This window comes from Octodon degus, unplaced genomic scaffold, assembly GCF_000260255.1.
Source record: "Octodon degus isolate 3935 unplaced genomic scaffold, OctDeg1.0 scaffold00018, whole genome shotgun sequence".
NCBI lineage: Eukaryota > Metazoa > Chordata > Mammalia > Rodentia > Octodontidae > Octodon > Octodon degus.
The window spans coordinates 15,338,663-15,355,389 of NW_004524594.1; the positions used below are offsets into that span (position 1 = coordinate 15,338,663).

A 16,727-nucleotide genomic window follows, 5' to 3' on the forward strand; every position below is an offset into this window, starting at 1 on the left:
ATTGTTACTCTCCTAAAATCTTGTTTTGAGATTTTGTACCACTGTTTTTATTTTTTTTTTCTTTCTTTAAAATAAAAATAACTGATGTCAATAAATAAATAAATAAAGCTTAGTTTGCAAAAAATGATCTAGTTCAAAAGTTCAAGAGCAAAGTCACATGTTCTTTAATGTACACAATAACAAAATAAAATCACAGATTTCTCAGGAGACTTAGTATTTATCGTATATCACTACTGGAATTCCGTTACCTGTTCGGTCTCTTACAAGGGGACGGGCTGGACTGCCCCGAGGAGCTGGTGCTCAGAGTACTATCAGGACTACTTAATGAACACATCCGATCAATATTCAAAGTGCTCTGGCAAGCTTCACAATCTAGACTACCTTTACATCTAAGAGAAAAGGAATGGGGAAAATATCAGTCAAAAATGAGAAGATAGTTTATAAGTGGCTAAAATTTATATTAAGGATAGGAAACAGGTAAGAATGAATCACATAGATCAAAATTTAAAGCTTGGGCTGATCAGATAGCTCAGCAGATTACAGCGCCTGCTTAGGCAGATGCATGGACTGGGATCTGATCCCTAGCATGCTGTGCTGGCCGCATGCCCAGGTGCACTGAGGCACAATTGAGACTGGGTGTGGTGGCATATGCCTGTAATCCCAGCACTTGGGAGCCGGAAAACAGGAGGATCACTACATGTCCGATCTATGTAGTGAGACCCTGCAGACCCTGTACTAAATACATAAAAATAAAAAATAAAAATTTAAAGCTTATTTCTACATGGGCATGAACCATCATCCTACCAACCTTTTCACCTCTAAGATGATACCCCCATTCAGCAGGAAGCAGTCTAAGAGATTCATCACCCCTTCATAACAACTAAAAGATAGGAATGATAGGGTCTGGCCCTGAGTACAGACTGCTAATCCTGATCCAACATGGCTAAATCCCCAAAACAACAGCTGATCTACCTACCCAGTGGCCTCTTCCTCCTCCTGCCCCACTCCAGCCCTGGACACAATTTCCTCTTACCTTTCCCGCCCACAAAAGGGAGTCCCAATTAGCTCCTTAGGTGTCACTGAACCTGCCCCTCAAACTCCACCCCTAGCACAAGTCCATAAAGTCTCAGCCTCCCTGTCTCAGGTCAAAGGACCTCCTCATCTCCCTGCCCTCGATTCTCTCCCTGTCCTCAGAGCTACGGCTTCCCTATTCCCTTAAAAAATTAAAGCCTATAACTATAGGTAAAATGTCATAATAATTATGCCCAATACTACTTAGGAAGTCCCCTCTGTCTAGAACCTGATTATGTCATTGGAAAGTCTGACTCCAAAAGACATCAACAAGTAGTCAAGTCATAAAAAGTTGCTTTTCAGCACTCCATCACTTCTTAGTGATGCTGTATTTGGCACTTACTCTCTAAGGGAATGTCTCGGGGATGTCTCTTCCTCATCTGTGTCACTGCTAATAGTGATCACACTCACTGCAGGACTTGGGGAGTCAGCGATGATAATGGTTTGCCGCTGCTTGTCTGAAACTGATGAATCAGAGTCCTGTCGGATCGATGCTTCACAGCAACTTCTTGTTTCTCCTTCTGAGTTATGATTGTCTTGTGTTTCTACACAACTTACTTCCTCAACATCTTTCCCATTTGTTATCTTTGGAGAAATAAATGCTGAATGTGGGATATTGGTATTCTGAAATGAGTTGCTCCTGCAATGGAAGGAATAATTTGTAATTTCTATAATCCAAATACATAAATGAATTTTTTCTAAGATGTCTTGTTAAATTAAATAATGCAAACCTTACTCAAATTTATGTATACAACACAATGGTATGTTGAATTTCTGTGAAATATAAAATACCTCTAAAAATAGCATAAATCACATTTACATACATTTAAGTGATCTTTTTATGGTAAATGTGATATGTGAATGTCTATAATTGCTACATTATAGGTAGAGAATAAATCAAAAGGGCAATAAAGACAATCTTACCAACTGAAAGCATTTATTTCCTCTCTTCCTGGCTCCCATTCCATTAGTTTTACCAAAATACCTCTGAGAAATTGAGAAGGGAGCTCGCTTAGTGTTTGTGACAAAGCTGTTAAAGAGGCCATTTTGAATACAACAGCGTGACCCTTTACTGGACATGCAAAATTCATTTTAAAGACTAACTCTCAAAATGCAGAGGACAGTACCAATACCAACCTGTTGTGGCACAGCTTATTTTTCTTGGTAGTGGCAGGCTGAGGCCAAACAACATGTGCAATGCCCACACTAATTGGCTGCGGGGCCGATAAAGTTATCTGATTGGTTAGAAGAGGTTGTGGTATCACGGAGTTATAATGATTGCTATGTGAAATCATTTTCCTAGGGAGAAAGTTGAGATAAATTGAATCTCTTTATCAAGATCTACCTTGCAGACAATTCACAAAGACATACTTCTGCTTTTAACTTACCCCCAGTCTCCAAGCCTCTGTGAACCAGCCACACCTTCAGAAGTTAGTGTAGCAGTGGCAGGAGCCATGGGTGTTACCTGCTGCCAGGTAGGTACCAGCATCTGCTGTGTTCTCCCAGACCAGGTCTGCAGCAGGCAGGGAAAAAATGAGACTGCATTACAAACAGAACTTTTCAACCTCCAAAATAAAAGTAAAAGTGATAACCTATGAAAGGACTGGGTCCTCATCTAGTCACTTTCATTATTTCCCAAAGCACAATCTGATACATGACACATGGGTCAGGGCCTCTGTTTATACATAAAGAAGTCAGAATATGTGCACAAAAAACAAAAACAAAAACAAAAAAAAAAGAATTATGACCAACCTGAGAGAGAACTCCTGGTCGGATCTGTAGCGGCTGCACAGCAGGGGCCTGAGTTACAAGTGGAACTGTATTGTCTACCCTTATGGAGTAACTGGTGGGTTTCCCATGTGCTGCAGGAATACCTTTGAAATAAAAGTCATCCAGTAAAAATAAGAAGGATCTTCCTGATTTAAATTATAAAATTATTACATATAGAAAGAAATGCTTAAATTCTAATTGACATTATAAAACCATTTCCCACAAAAAATTCTCATGACCATAACAAAAGTAATCAATTAGAGAACTAGGACGCTTCCTATCTATTTTTGTACATAATCACAAAAACTGTTATAAAGCTATTCTTTCTGTTTGAAAACATATGTTCCAAACCTGAATCATTTATTTTTCTTGAAACTCCTCATTTCTTCTTGAAGTCTGCTACTATAGTTTCGCTTTCTTTTCAGTTATGCCACCATGATCTAGAAAGGTGAATCTAGCTTAATCTCCTGATAACTCAGCATGTAAATGTTCTTTTCATACAAACATTTAGCTATGGCTAATAGTTTCTTCTTTGAAATTGTGGCAGGAAAGAGGGATGCACCATATTACACATCGTGGTTTTCATAAGAGAAGGAAGTAAAGGGCTTTTGAGTTTTTTAATGGTACACAAATTTTCATTTCCAAAGAACAAGCAAAAAAATGCCTATTTTACCTAACTTGGTAATACAACAAAACGTTGCCCACTATAGCTTAATGAACTACTGGTTCTTTGTTGAGAGCTACTGGAAATCTAAAACAAATATGTTACCACTTTGCTTGTCCACTAGGAGAACTAAAAAGCAGGATTACCAGCCCTGTAGCTCCCATCAACTTTAACTTTCTGTTCAATGTATTGCAAATCACCTACAACTACTGTATCTTGTATCTTAGAATGCTAAGATACACTATCATATCCAATCTTAAGGCTTTAGCTAAGAAGAATCTAAGGACACAGCCCAAGAGCAGACAGTAATATACTGAATTCACTACGTCATAATTCCAAACTGTCGTAGCAGTCACTTTCAATAGGGACTGAGAAATTAAATATAGCCCTGCACCACTTAGATGTGCATGTTTTGAGAGAAATGTGTTACAGGTGATTTCATCAATTGTATGAATAGTATAGAGTATGTTTATATAAACATGGCTGTCACATCACATTATATTAAGGCAATATGATTATTTTACAGTACTAGAGACTGAATCCCGAGCCCCTACACTGAGCTTTATCCTCAGCCTCCTTTTTTATTTTTTATTGAGAGGCAGAGTCTCACTAGGTCACTAATTTGCCCAAGCTAGGCTCCAACTTGCCTCAGCCTCCCAGAGTATACTACCACATAAAGGCAAGGCAACATAATCTTTAAGGGGCCACTATGGTATGTGCAGCCTGACACTGTTCAAATGTTATTGTGTGGTACACTGCTGTGAAAGTCATATTGGGCATGAACTGAAGTCATAAGTAAAAAATATGGTTTCTCTTTGTTTCTACCGAAAAACAATTTTGAATTTTTTATTGCACAAATAGAAGTGTTAATCCTACAAAAGTGCTTATTTTGACCAATTTCTACAGAGCCTTTTATTTCCCTGATAGAATATTTTTCTACTTTCTGTGTTCTATCTAAAGAGGTAGGTATAAATTAAGCTTTACAAAAATCTAGAATTGGTTTTTTTTTTCTAATTGATTTTACTCTATCCAAAATACTATGTCTTGAGGAGCAAATTCTCCAAAAAGCAGAATATATGCACCCCCAAGCAGTGATGATCTATCCCAGTAATGTCTTCAAGAAAAGAAGTGAAACTCATGTGGACAATAATGAAGAAAGCAAGTTCAAATCCAAACAAAAATCATACTGTGCTTTAATTTTTTCCATAAGTAGTGTGCTAAGTGAAAAGAATCCCCCTGTATCTTTTTCAACTATGTGTTAGGATCTCAATTTTTTTATACAGCTATAAATTTAGCTAAAACTACCTTTGTTTGATTTAATTGCTTTAATACTTAAAGAACCAGGCACAAAAAACTTAGGAAGATTTTAGTACAAAGGAGGAAAACTTTGCTGGAATGTATTTTACTTTATAAGGAAATATTCACCCAGAGAAGATGAACTAACTCTTAACTTACTAAATAATTTTAAGTGCTTGTTTGATATATATACAACTTACACTCAGATTTGTATGCACAACCTTACAGATATATTAGCTATACACCAATACCTATACAGTGTATATTATATATATAATATCTAAAATACATGACATGCATGACCTAAACACCATAGCTTCAAAGTAAAATAAAAACTCTAAGTGAAAAGGCTTAGACCCAAAACTTAAAATTTTAAAACATAAACTATAACATCAAAACTATTAACCTAAAAAAACCAAAAAACAAAACTATTAACCTAACAAGGGTCAAATGATTATATTAAATGTTTCTTATAAATAGGCATTATGAAAAAGAGGGATTAAGAAGCCTAATGCTGGGATTTCCTACATACATGTTGAGATTGCTTAGAGAGAAAGCCTTCACTTCTAAGGTAGACACTATATTGTAAGTCACTCATATCCCTGCCAGCACATGTACTACTAACTTTGCTACCTGAAAAGATCAAAGTTTTGGGCACACCTCCCTGCTGTCACGCACCACACAGCCCTGCTCCACTACACTTTCCACCACATCATCTCTTGTCTTGGACCCAGGGAATCAAGCACTAAAACCCAAGAATCTGATGAGCCTCTTTCTTCTGGGGTCACTAACAGACAGACCTTCTACTATGAACAATTCTACTCCTCCTACAGCTGGGAATGACAAGAAATTTAAAAGAGATAAATTTCCCTGTTTGCCTTCCCATGTCTCCATCTTCACAAAATCTCATGTGATGTCACCAATGTGGACTTTCTATCATTAGGTCTCTTGTTTGGCTAAGTAACTAATCTTTTAATACTGAAAGGAAAAAGCCAGGTTTTCTTAGAAATAGCTTCTAAGGAAGCTGTTGTGATTATGATGAATTGTTATACTCCTGTTGGTCCTCATCTTTGAAGCCAGTCTGTTCATACACAGTATTCTAATCCCCAAAAAACAACTGACAATCAGCCTAATCAAGTAAAGCCCAGGCTGCTCCACAGACTACCAAGTTAGGAAACTTGGGGGCACCATTCTACCTGAACACAGCCCTGTGCTCTAAATATTATTGAAAATCTCTTTTACCCTGTTCCTCTGGAAGCTCTTCATCAGATATTTTCTAAATATGGTACAATCTTGGAGAGTATCACCTTTACAAAGAAAGATCAATTTCAAGTCTTCTTAAAGCAAGGCTGAAACAGAATGTACACTGTGGAAAAATGGCTCTAATGGCTAGACTGTTTGTAATGCATAGCTGCACTGTACATATTGACTTCTCCAAGCTCACCAGTCTTAAGGTGACATAGAATTACGACAAAGGCAGAGACTTCACTCACTTAACACTTTACTGGGAATGGTCAGCTATCTCCCCCCATGGCTAGAGCTTCTGACCCAGCCACTGGATTTCCTCAAGCTACAGGAACTGTAGCTACTCCTAGCTATGCCTGGAGTCCTCGGTGTGCTCACACTCACCTATTTTGCCAGAACAGCTTAGTAATTCATAGCTATTTCGGGAGCAGGTGGCATGCCAGAACATTTTGTTCTACTCATTACCAATCTCAATCCAGATCTGACTGCACCAATGGACTTTTTATCCTATTTTGAGTTACGGTGATATACACTGGGTGAAGATAATATTTAATAAGACAAATGCATTGGTTTGGATAGTAGGTGCAAATCATGCTTGAGTCAAGAAATGAGTATCACTGGTCTAAAATGCTATGAAACAGCTTAAGTTAAATTTAAATAAACCATTAAAACATGCAATCTGTTAAAGAACAGATGCCTAAATTTGTTTTTAAATATTTGTTTAAAATTGTAACTCTAGATGGGTTTTGTGGTTTACCCCTTTAATCCTAGAACACTGGGAATTTGAGGCAGGAGGACTACAAGTTTGAATACAGCTTGAACAATGTGGATAGTTAGCAAGACCCTCTTTCAAGAAAAGGACTGGGATGTAGTTCAGTGTGAAGATTCTGGATTTCATCCCCAATACCACAGGGGCACCCACACACATGTACGTGTATGCATGCATGCACTCACACACACAATAATAATAACAATAAGAGAATGCATGCCTAAATGCAAAGTATACTTTAAATGAAAAATTACCTTGAATAGCTGGTGGGCAGATAATCAGCGTCTGTTGAAAAGCATCACCACAACCAAACTGTGCAGTTCCGGCCTGCAAAGGTATTCCATGGTGCACAACTGAATGAGCAGATGTGGTTAATGCCTGAAACAATCAAAATACTGCACATTATACAGAGCAATCTTCCAGCTGCTACATACATGCAATGTAAAGAGAACCCACATACATTTCTTAAAAATCATAATTCTATAATAAAAATTTATCAGAAAATGAAAATAAAAATTGGTCAAACTAAAATGTGAAGCCTGATTCTGTAGATTGAAGCATAGAATGGCAGGTGGAAAACAGTAAGAGGATGGAAGAAGAAAAAGAAGAAGTGAATTTGAGCAGATACGTTCCAACTATCACCCTGAAGTTTAAAGTTTACTGGAATAACCACACCAAGTCCTCACCTTCTAACTACCAACATAAAACTTCTGTACAGCTCAGTAAAACAAGCAATCAAAAACACTTTTACAAACAACTTAATTAAGTACTACAAGTTCTTACCTGACTTCTTAATGTTCCAATTTTAGCAAAATTTGCTGTCAGAGTAGTAGTACTACTGGAAGAAACTGGTCTTAAAAGTGAAGTTTTATTGTGATTACTTGTGTCACATGAATTTGGGTGGGACTTACAAATATCCATAATGTGAAAACAGGACTTGACACTGCAAAAGAAAAAATGAAAGGCATCTTAATATTTAAAATTCTTTGAAAACCAAAGTCCTATGATTTGTACTTCTATGTCTAATATATTCTTTTAACATGAAAACTTTCACGAAACATTTGAATTTCAAAGCAAGTGAAAGTATACATCATATTTTTAAGACAGCAAAGCAACAGTAAGCATTTTTTGGTTAGAAAACAATAATTTTATCATAAAAAATAATAATTTTATCATCCTGAATAATTTGGCCACATTACGAAGTTACTTGTACTGAGTATATAGTTATGTTATTTTCAAAAGTCATTGTTTGTGAATACTAGTAGAATATTTTCAAGTGTTTGTGAAGAAATGTAACTGGGCTTTAAAAGTCATCTATTTTCAGGACAATTCAACTTTAATGAATATTGATTCACCTCTATGCTTTCTTCATTTACTCTTTTTTTTTTTTTTTTTTTGGCAGAACCGGGGATTGAACTCAGGCCCTTGTGCTTGCCAGGGAAGCACTTATTCTACTGAGCCATCTCCCCGGCCCTCATCTACTCTTTTTAAAACAGTAAATAAAGTTATTTCAAGTCATTTACTTCCTTTTTTCCACTAAAAAAAAAAAAAAAAAGAGGACTAGAACTCAGAAAATTTGGAACACTCTGATAAGGCCTTCAATTTCAGTAGATATTCTTTTCTACTGACCTATAAAAAAAGCTGTTTCCCTTCCAGAATGCACAGAATAATGCAGAGAATAAGAGGAGGAAAACAGAAAGCAAAAGGTGTAAAAGAAACTGGAATTTCCATGATTCAAGAGCAAACAGAACTAAAAGTCCATGAAAAATGAAATTTGACTTAGAAAAAGTGTTAATATTTTCTTTTATACATCTCCATTTGTTAGGTAAGAATGTCTTGAAAAACAAAACTACTCATTCTTTTACTTTCAGCATGGTTGGTACTTTGGAGAAAGAACACTGGACTAAATTCAGATTTGTGTTCTAGTTCTAATCTGTCACCTATTATTAATTGTGAACTCGGTCTACTTAGCTCAATTTTCTTTGGCTTAGTTTACTTATATTTAAGGCAAAAAAAAATCATCTTCTAACACACTGATTTTCTATAGACTTTTTATTTTCCAAGAACCAATTTAAAAGGTTAGGAAGTGACATACTGGTTGCTGTGAGGGAAATCTAAAAGGTGTTTCATATTAACAAAAGGATGGTTCAGCGTCTCAACTGGAGTGATTCTTAAATCTGCATCAATCAGCAACATTTTCTTCAACAGACTAACAAATTCTCTTCTATCAGCTTTCTCAGCCAAAAGATCACTTCCTTCCAAATCCATCACTGTGTTCACCTGAGAAATCAAAGTTTCAAGTCATCAAATCAAAGTAAGCCATAGAGAGTGGGCTACGTTAAAATTTCATAGTTTTAGGGAACAATTATTTTAAAGAAAAAAAATAACTGAAATTAAATAATCCTCAAAATATTTCAAGGTAACAGGATTCAAAGCAGAGAGGAAATTTTTTTATTAAAAAGAGTAATTTCTAATGAGATACACAGAAAGGAAGTCTGCACGATATGATACTTCCTTTTAAATAAGATTTAAGGAAAAAACCTAAATGAACTAAGAATTAAAGATTTGATAAAGACAAATGCAATTTAGCTCCTCAAAGGTTACAAACTCAGAATCAACTTTAAAGACCTAAACATAACAAGCATCCTCTATAGTCTAACATGCTTTATCATCCTCATTAGTCCAATCTACCACTATAAGCATAAAAGATCAACAAATGTGACCAGGACACTCACATGCGCAATATCATCCAGACTGTTGAATATGTACTTTCTGGCTTCTTTAGATTTCATTCCTGTTTCTGCTTCATGTTCTTCCAGTGTCTAATTATATATATCAAAGATGAAAATAATACATATCAATGCCCACCATTTGTACATATCTACTTCTTCAATTCTGGCATATTCAGTCTAATATATCAAGTATTCTCAGGCAAGTAATCGTTTCAAAAGAGTAACACTCAAAAAAAAACTTTGCACAGAGCATAGTCCCAGCCTTTTTTACATTTTGAGACAGGCTCTCAGTAGGTCACAAGTCTCCCCAGGCTCCGCTTAAACTTGCAATCATCCTGCCTCAGCCTGCCAGAGGCTGTAATCCTTTTAGAGATTAAGGCATATGCTCTAACTTGATTAAAAAGTACAAAGGGGGGCCAGGAAGGAAAGGTCAATTCAGGCAAAGGAAACAATTACATATGTAACAAATTCTTTTAATAATCACAAATTTAATCATTGAGGACAAACTGATCCCCAAAAGATCCTAGCATACATGGATTATGTAAGTGGTTGGATCCTGTTCTTATTCTATAAAGCTTAATAATGTAGAACTGAGTGCACAAGATAAACACAGAACACAAATGCAGTTACACACATTAAGTGTAAAACCCACTAAAGAGCACTTGGGGGTATGGCTCACTGGCACAGCACTTGCCTTAAGCATGCCTGAGGCCCTGGGTTCATTACCCAATGCCACACGGAAAAAAAAATTTTTTTTTTAATGAGTTAAGTGTCATCAGATTAGGAAATGGCTAAATTATTCAAAGAGGTCATTCTTGAAGACAGGTCAAAAATAAAAATTCAAAAAGATGAAATATGATAAAATAAAAATTGGCATAGAAGCTACTATCCATACATATGAAGTACCTCAGATCAATTACCTTTAATCTCCAACCAGAATGAGACATGTCTGTTTCTCTGCAAAAAAATCTTGTGGATTTCGTACCCACATTTAACAGCTGTTCTCCTGGTAAACCTTGAGTCTGAGAAATGTATCGAATCTGAAAAGAAATTTTAAAAAGTTTACCCTTTCGTGCAACAGACTTTATTTATTTTTTTTGGTTTGTTTGTTTTTAGATTATTTATTACCTAGGAAGTCAATAGATGAAGATTTTTTTTTATAATTTTATTGATAAACAGCAATGAGACAGTTTCAAATCAAATCGGTAGGACAGTTTCAATAACTAACACACTGCATATATTCTTCTTAGTGGTTAATTGCTGTACAAGATGCAGACTTGAGATCCTATTTACAAACACCATGAGAACAAATCATTCTATTCATTAAGAGAATGTAACTATATATCTATCCTAACCACTTTGAATACACAGATACAAAATGGACATTCATCTGTATACCCCTTTTTTCTAAGTTCCATTATTTGAATATTATAGGTGTGTAAACTCAGCAAAATATTCTAAAAGAGTCCAATAGCCCATAATAGCATTGGGTCTTCTGTTTAACTGGCAAAGCCAGAAATTATTGACCTGAGTCCCCCACAGCTCAACCTAACAGCATGGCTTTACTTCCTATATTTTGTCTTCATACTTTGCTACTGGATGGCTAAGACCAAGGTAAAGCAGGACCTATGCAACAAGAGTTGTAGCTTTTGGGTCTGAGAAGGTCAGTGAAATCCCCTCAGGATTCATCCTGAGATCCTGTACCTCAGATTGTAGAACCTTTGTCAGTGTCAGCCATGTGGATGAGTCACAGTCATTGCTTGGCCAATGTGCTCTCTGTGAAAGCCTGAGAGAATGTTTTCTCTCCATGTGACTCTCCTTAGGCACACTCTTCGTCATCGATCACTTTCCTCTTTGGCCCCATAATCTTCTTGATCAGAAAATTTGGGACACTACCGAGGTACATGACATTACAGTACAAGTTCTCATATGTCCTGAGTCTTAATTGACCTTAGAAGGTTAGGGCCAAAAATGTTGGCTTTCCTTGTAGCCCTCCTTTTTCTCTCATTTTGGTCTGCAGACTTAGGTTGTTAACCATCCAGAAGACACGCTTACTGTTATTATCAAACGACTTAGGCTATTACGCTTAACCTCACTATCTCTCTGCATTTCAAACATCTTAGGCATAATAAGGAACAGTATTTTTCATCAAGTATTGATATGTTGAACTTTAAGTCCCTCATGCAACAGACTTTAATTGAAGCTAATATGAAATACTACACCAGATGCTAGGTCAGGAATGAAAAGAGATCATCTGTGACCTCAGTCTAGTGGGACACAGACAAGAAAATAACTGTAACAGAGTATTATGAGAAACACAACAAATGAGTGCTGTAAGGATAAAGGCATTAGATCTAAAATAACTACACTCAAAGTTTTCCCAGAAAAACGTGACCTATACTAAAGTTTCAATATATGTAAATATGGGGTATTAAGGGAGAATATCCACATGTTTAAAACCTCAGAGTACAGAAATTCACTAAGGGTGAAATGTTGAGAGGAAATTCAACTGGTAGGCAAAAGGCTTCACCAAAAAGTTTCAATTTTATTACAGGAGATGATAACGGAGAGCCATGGGAGAAGTTTAAGCAAAAATTAGTAACTTACATTTTTAAAGTACTAAGAATAGATGAAGGCGCAGGGTCAGAGAAGAGAGAACAGTTAAATTGTTACTGCAATAATTTGGAGGAGGAACCTAAAAAGTCACTGGCATATTGTATGCAGTTGTTTGTGTCTACAGATGAAGAGACAGGGCTATGGAAGAGCTCCCCCAAGGAGTACAGCAGAAACCTCCACCTTGGCACATCCGAACAGTGCTTCTTCTGTTGGGAACACTTCCTTAGGGCATCTGTATTGTTCTTGTTCTCTCTCATGTTTCAGCTCTTAGCTGAAATGTCACCTTGTTCAAGACACTTTGCAAGGCAATAAATAATAGCAAGCCCTGACTTTCTGAGCAGCCTCATCCTCTTAGTTCCATTTTTCTTCACCATGTGTTTCACTGATATCCTATACACTTACTGTTTTCTTAGAAAACACATGGTGGAGAAAAAAATGGAAAATCTTTCCCAAAGATTTCTCCTTTGGGGTTTACGTTCCATGGAGGGAGGGCTTAGCACCCACGCTAGTGACTGGACCACAGCAGGTCCTCAAATATTGTTCTCCCACTTAATGACTATGAAGTACAATGAACAGAGATTTAAAACAGGGATCTCTTGGAATCAAATATGTTTTTTTCTAAACTTTCATAAAACTTTGCTTTATCAATTAGTGCATCCTCTCCTACATCTCCTTTCTTTTTTTTCCCCCATAATTTTATTGATAAACAAACAGCAATGAGACAGTTTCAAATCAAATTGGTAGGACAGTTTCAATAATTCACACATTGTACATCTCCTTTCTATAAAACATGTTCACCTCAGACTGAAAAGACTGCTCCATATCTTCTATTGTAAAAAAAAAAAAAAAGAAAAAGTAAAACAAAACAAAGCTTTTCTTTACTTAGCTCTCTTTCTTACTCTTTTTTTTTCTTTCTTACTCTTAACTGAATAACAGTCTATATTATTTCACTTCCTATCCACACCTTAACACATTGCAATCTGAATTTTATACTCCTCAGTCTCATGATATAATGCTAAGGTAAGTAATAGCCTTAATAATGGACATATCTAATGACCACGTGTTTATCTTACTTTGATACTAATGGTTACCATTTTTCTACTTAAACTCTACTCATTCAAATTCCAAATTATTCTTTTCTGATTCTCTTCCTACTCCTGACTTTCTAACTGCCTTCCTCTAAGTTCCTGATGTTGCTTTCCAGAATTTATCTTCCTTATTTCCCTCATGAGTTGCAAGTATTCCATTTTATTTCTGTATCAGTGTCTTAATCTTCATGTCTAGCTGTGGCGCTCAGAACCCAAATGCTTACTGACATCCTGACACACTCCTCCTGGCTAAACTTGTAGACTTTAGATGCCTCAAACCAAATACACCCTAAACTGATTCTCTCTCAAATTCACAAATTCTTATGTATTTCCTTGTCTAATTAACACCAACACCATCCACATAAATCAAAAGCTGAAATTTGTGCCACAGGAAGTTATATAATTTCACAACCTTCTTCATTACCTGCCTCCAGCCTGCCCTACTGTCCCCATCCACTCACATTCTTACTTACTCTGCTACCAGACATTCTGAAATATGCAAATCTGACTGCTGCTCCCTGTATTTAATCACTTAATGCCTGTAAGATCAATTCTAAACCTCTAATTGTGGCATATAGCCCTCCCACTTATCTCTTCCCTGCCCTTTCAGTCTCATACATCAGCCCTGTCTAGTACCACACTAAACAATTCTCTTTCCTAGCTTAACTTCTTCTTATGAACAACTTTTCCCGCCTCCATCACCAAATCCATCTGTTCAACATTTTTTATATAAGTGTAAAATGTATACATAACAACTAAAATAGATTAGTTTTATGTCACTAAAAAACTGTCCCCCACTGCTCATCCCCTGAGTAACTAAGTTCCTTATTTTAAGGCAACAAAACATAAAATTTTGGAAAGTACTGAGTTTGGTACCTAAATGTTGGGCCTGAAACAAAAGCCCAGCAACAATTCAATTTCAGCAAACATACAAAGAACATTTATTATGTGTCAGGTGCTAAAGATAAAGATGAATAAAATATGATGCCACTCTTCAAAAGCATGCAATTCAGAAAACATAAATATTTAAGCACATAATTATCAATTAAGCTAGTAAGTACTACCGTAAAGAAGACAACTAAGTGCTAAGAGCTCAGAGCATACAGCAGGAGGAGTTGGGAGCATTGAAAATCAAACACAGAAGCTCCAGTTTACAGCTCTGAGTTAATGCTTGCCTAGTCTGTTAAAGAGAAACCACTAAGACATGAAGTGTCTGACCTCTCTCATCTCCTCTGGATGAAGAGTAAAGACCTGACATACGAGCAAGTAATTTATAAGCTACTGTGATCTCAGATAGAAATAAGCAGATTTACAGTATCAAACATACTAAGAAATGCTAACTAGTATCAGGGCATAAGCTGAAGAGTTAAAGGCTGCACTGGGGTCCAATGTCCACAGAACCCAACCAGAGGTAAATGGGTGATCAGTAACTCTGAGTAGCAAGAAGGTATCAGAAGAGATGAAAGCAGAAGTGCTGCTCATCCTGCAGATGCTCTCGAAGCACAGTATGGTTCAACCAATGCCTAGTAACTCCTTTAGTACTGCTTCAATTTAAAAATACCTTCAACTTTAAACATTCCAAAAGGCAGTCACAGTGCAGTTCTAGTCTTGATTTTTATGGAAGTCCATGCACATAAATAAATGTGCCTTTATTCAACACAGTTGGAGTTAGTCTCTTTGGAGTCCAAATAGCTTAACAAAAGTTGAAATCTTAAAAGATGGGTGTGGGGAAGTTGAAATGCTTGAGTTTATTTTAGGTTGTAAGACTTAAAATTACAAGGCATAGGGCTAGGGATATAGTTTTGTGGCATAAGCGCCTGCCTGGTCCAAGGTCTTGCACTTGATCCTCAGTACCAAAAAGAAAACAAGAATTACAAGGTACAATTTGAGTATAAATTCAGATGGGAAGGTGGTGGGACACTAAGGATTGAGGCCAGACAAGCACTCCACCCCCAAGTCAGTGGCCACTGAATCATATCCCTAGCCCTTTCTATTTTAATCTTGGGACTCACTAAGTCATTCATGCTGGCCTTGCAATCCTACAGCCTTGGCCTCCTCATAATGTGATTATAGAAAGTGTTTTCAACAGTCAGCTTAAATTTAGACTTTTAAAAATGTTTTGGATAAGATTCTATCTAAACTCTGACCAATATTTTGGAGAAAGATCAACATTTACCAAGTCATCTGTCCATCCACTTATAAAAATACTATTTCATTCCTTAGAATACTTACTTGTGCTATCTCCTCAGTAAATGTAAGTTAAATACGGTAAACAGAACACTACAAGATATGATGTGTTTATGTGGCAACTGTCCACATAGAATGTATTAGATATGCAAATATACACAAAAAAATTAAAACACACACACAAAAAGAATACTAATAAGGTAGTACATTTACAGATAAGACATGTGGGGAGTATCAACTGGCTATTGGAGGGCTGGTGAGATGGCTCAGTGGTCTAAAGCACCTACTTAGAACAAGCTTAGCAAAGCCCAGGGACCGCGGTTCAATCCCCCAGCACCACATGCCAGCCAGCCCTGCCCCCTGGTGGGCTGAGCTGGCCACACACACACAAATAAAAATAAATAAATTAATTTAAAAAAAAACTGGCTATTGGGCCTTCTCTAAACACACATGGAAATGAAACGCACATTTTAAAAATATATGACATACCATGAATTGTCAGTATAGTTAGTAACTATAAAAAGAGGAAACTGCCTTGGAAATGCTTCAAGAGATGAAGGGATGGGGCTGGGGAGATGGCTCAGTAGAATAAGTGCTCGCCTGGCGAGCACAAGGGCCTGAGTTCAATCCCCAGTTCCGCAAAAAAAAAAAAAGGAGAGATGAAGGGATGATTCAAGAACTGGAATACAAACCCCATAATAAAATAATTTGTTTTTCCTGATGACTCAAATTCTAATTTTTATTATATAATACTTATAATTCTACTGTTAAGATTTTTTTCACCTCCTTTGTAGACTAAAAAAAGCCCACAATAACCTAGAATGCTAAATAAAGATGAGACAACATAAGACACATTAACAGAGTGAAGAAAGGGCTAAGGATGTAGCTCAGTGGCCAAGCACTTACCTAGCATGCACAAGACCCTATGACTTGCCAAGAAAGGGAGTAGAGAGGAGGATGGGGCAGAGGGGTGGAGAGGAGAGAGACTTGTAGTTTTTGGTGTCATGTACTATATTTGTGTCACTGAGACAACTCAGGTGTCTAAGTCTCACAGATATTTTTCCTGTTCTATAATCAATAAAAAATATGCTAAAATCTCTAATTTTGACTGTGAGTTTATTTGTCCTTTTGGTTCCATCAGTTTTAAAATTATATTAGTTTGAAGCAATTATTAGAGGTATGAAATATACAACTGTTGGTATTAATGTTTAAGTATTCCAAACCAACTGAGATACCCTTTATAAATAACACTAATTAATTTAAAATGTAAAAACATTCCTATTATTAAA

At 36.5% G+C, this 16,727-nt stretch overlaps 1 protein-coding gene and 1 pseudogene across 3 annotated transcripts in view; one reads left to right on the forward strand and one right to left on the reverse strand.

Moving 5' to 3' along the window:
• The window catches only part of Hipk3 (homeodomain interacting protein kinase 3), a 101,902-nt gene that overhangs the window by 11,199 nt on the left and 73,976 nt on the right, over positions 1 to 16,727 (reverse strand). For 2 of the 3 annotated variants that reach the window (XM_023710708.1, XM_004627062.2), the window contains 11 exons: positions 10,468 to 10,587; positions 9,551 to 9,637; positions 8,911 to 9,095; positions 7,599 to 7,758; positions 7,070 to 7,193; positions 2,824 to 2,945; positions 2,460 to 2,584; positions 2,209 to 2,370; positions 1,996 to 2,058; positions 1,415 to 1,711; positions 249 to 389 (listed from right to left, as the gene is read on the reverse strand). In XM_023710708.1, coding sequence (XP_023566476.1) covers positions 249 to 389; positions 1,415 to 1,711; positions 1,996 to 2,058; positions 2,209 to 2,370; positions 2,460 to 2,584; positions 2,824 to 2,945; positions 7,070 to 7,193; positions 7,599 to 7,758; positions 8,911 to 9,095; positions 9,551 to 9,637; positions 10,468 to 10,587 — 1,586 coding nt within the window. The remainder of the gene's footprint in view (positions 1 to 248; positions 390 to 1,414; positions 1,712 to 1,995; positions 2,059 to 2,208; positions 2,371 to 2,459; positions 2,585 to 2,823; positions 2,946 to 7,069; positions 7,194 to 7,598; positions 7,759 to 8,910; positions 9,096 to 9,550; positions 9,638 to 10,467; positions 10,588 to 16,727) is intronic. The other variant, XM_004627063.2, reaches the window with a different exon arrangement.
• On the forward strand, positions 5,567 to 6,572 carry LOC111815564 (annotated as a pseudogene).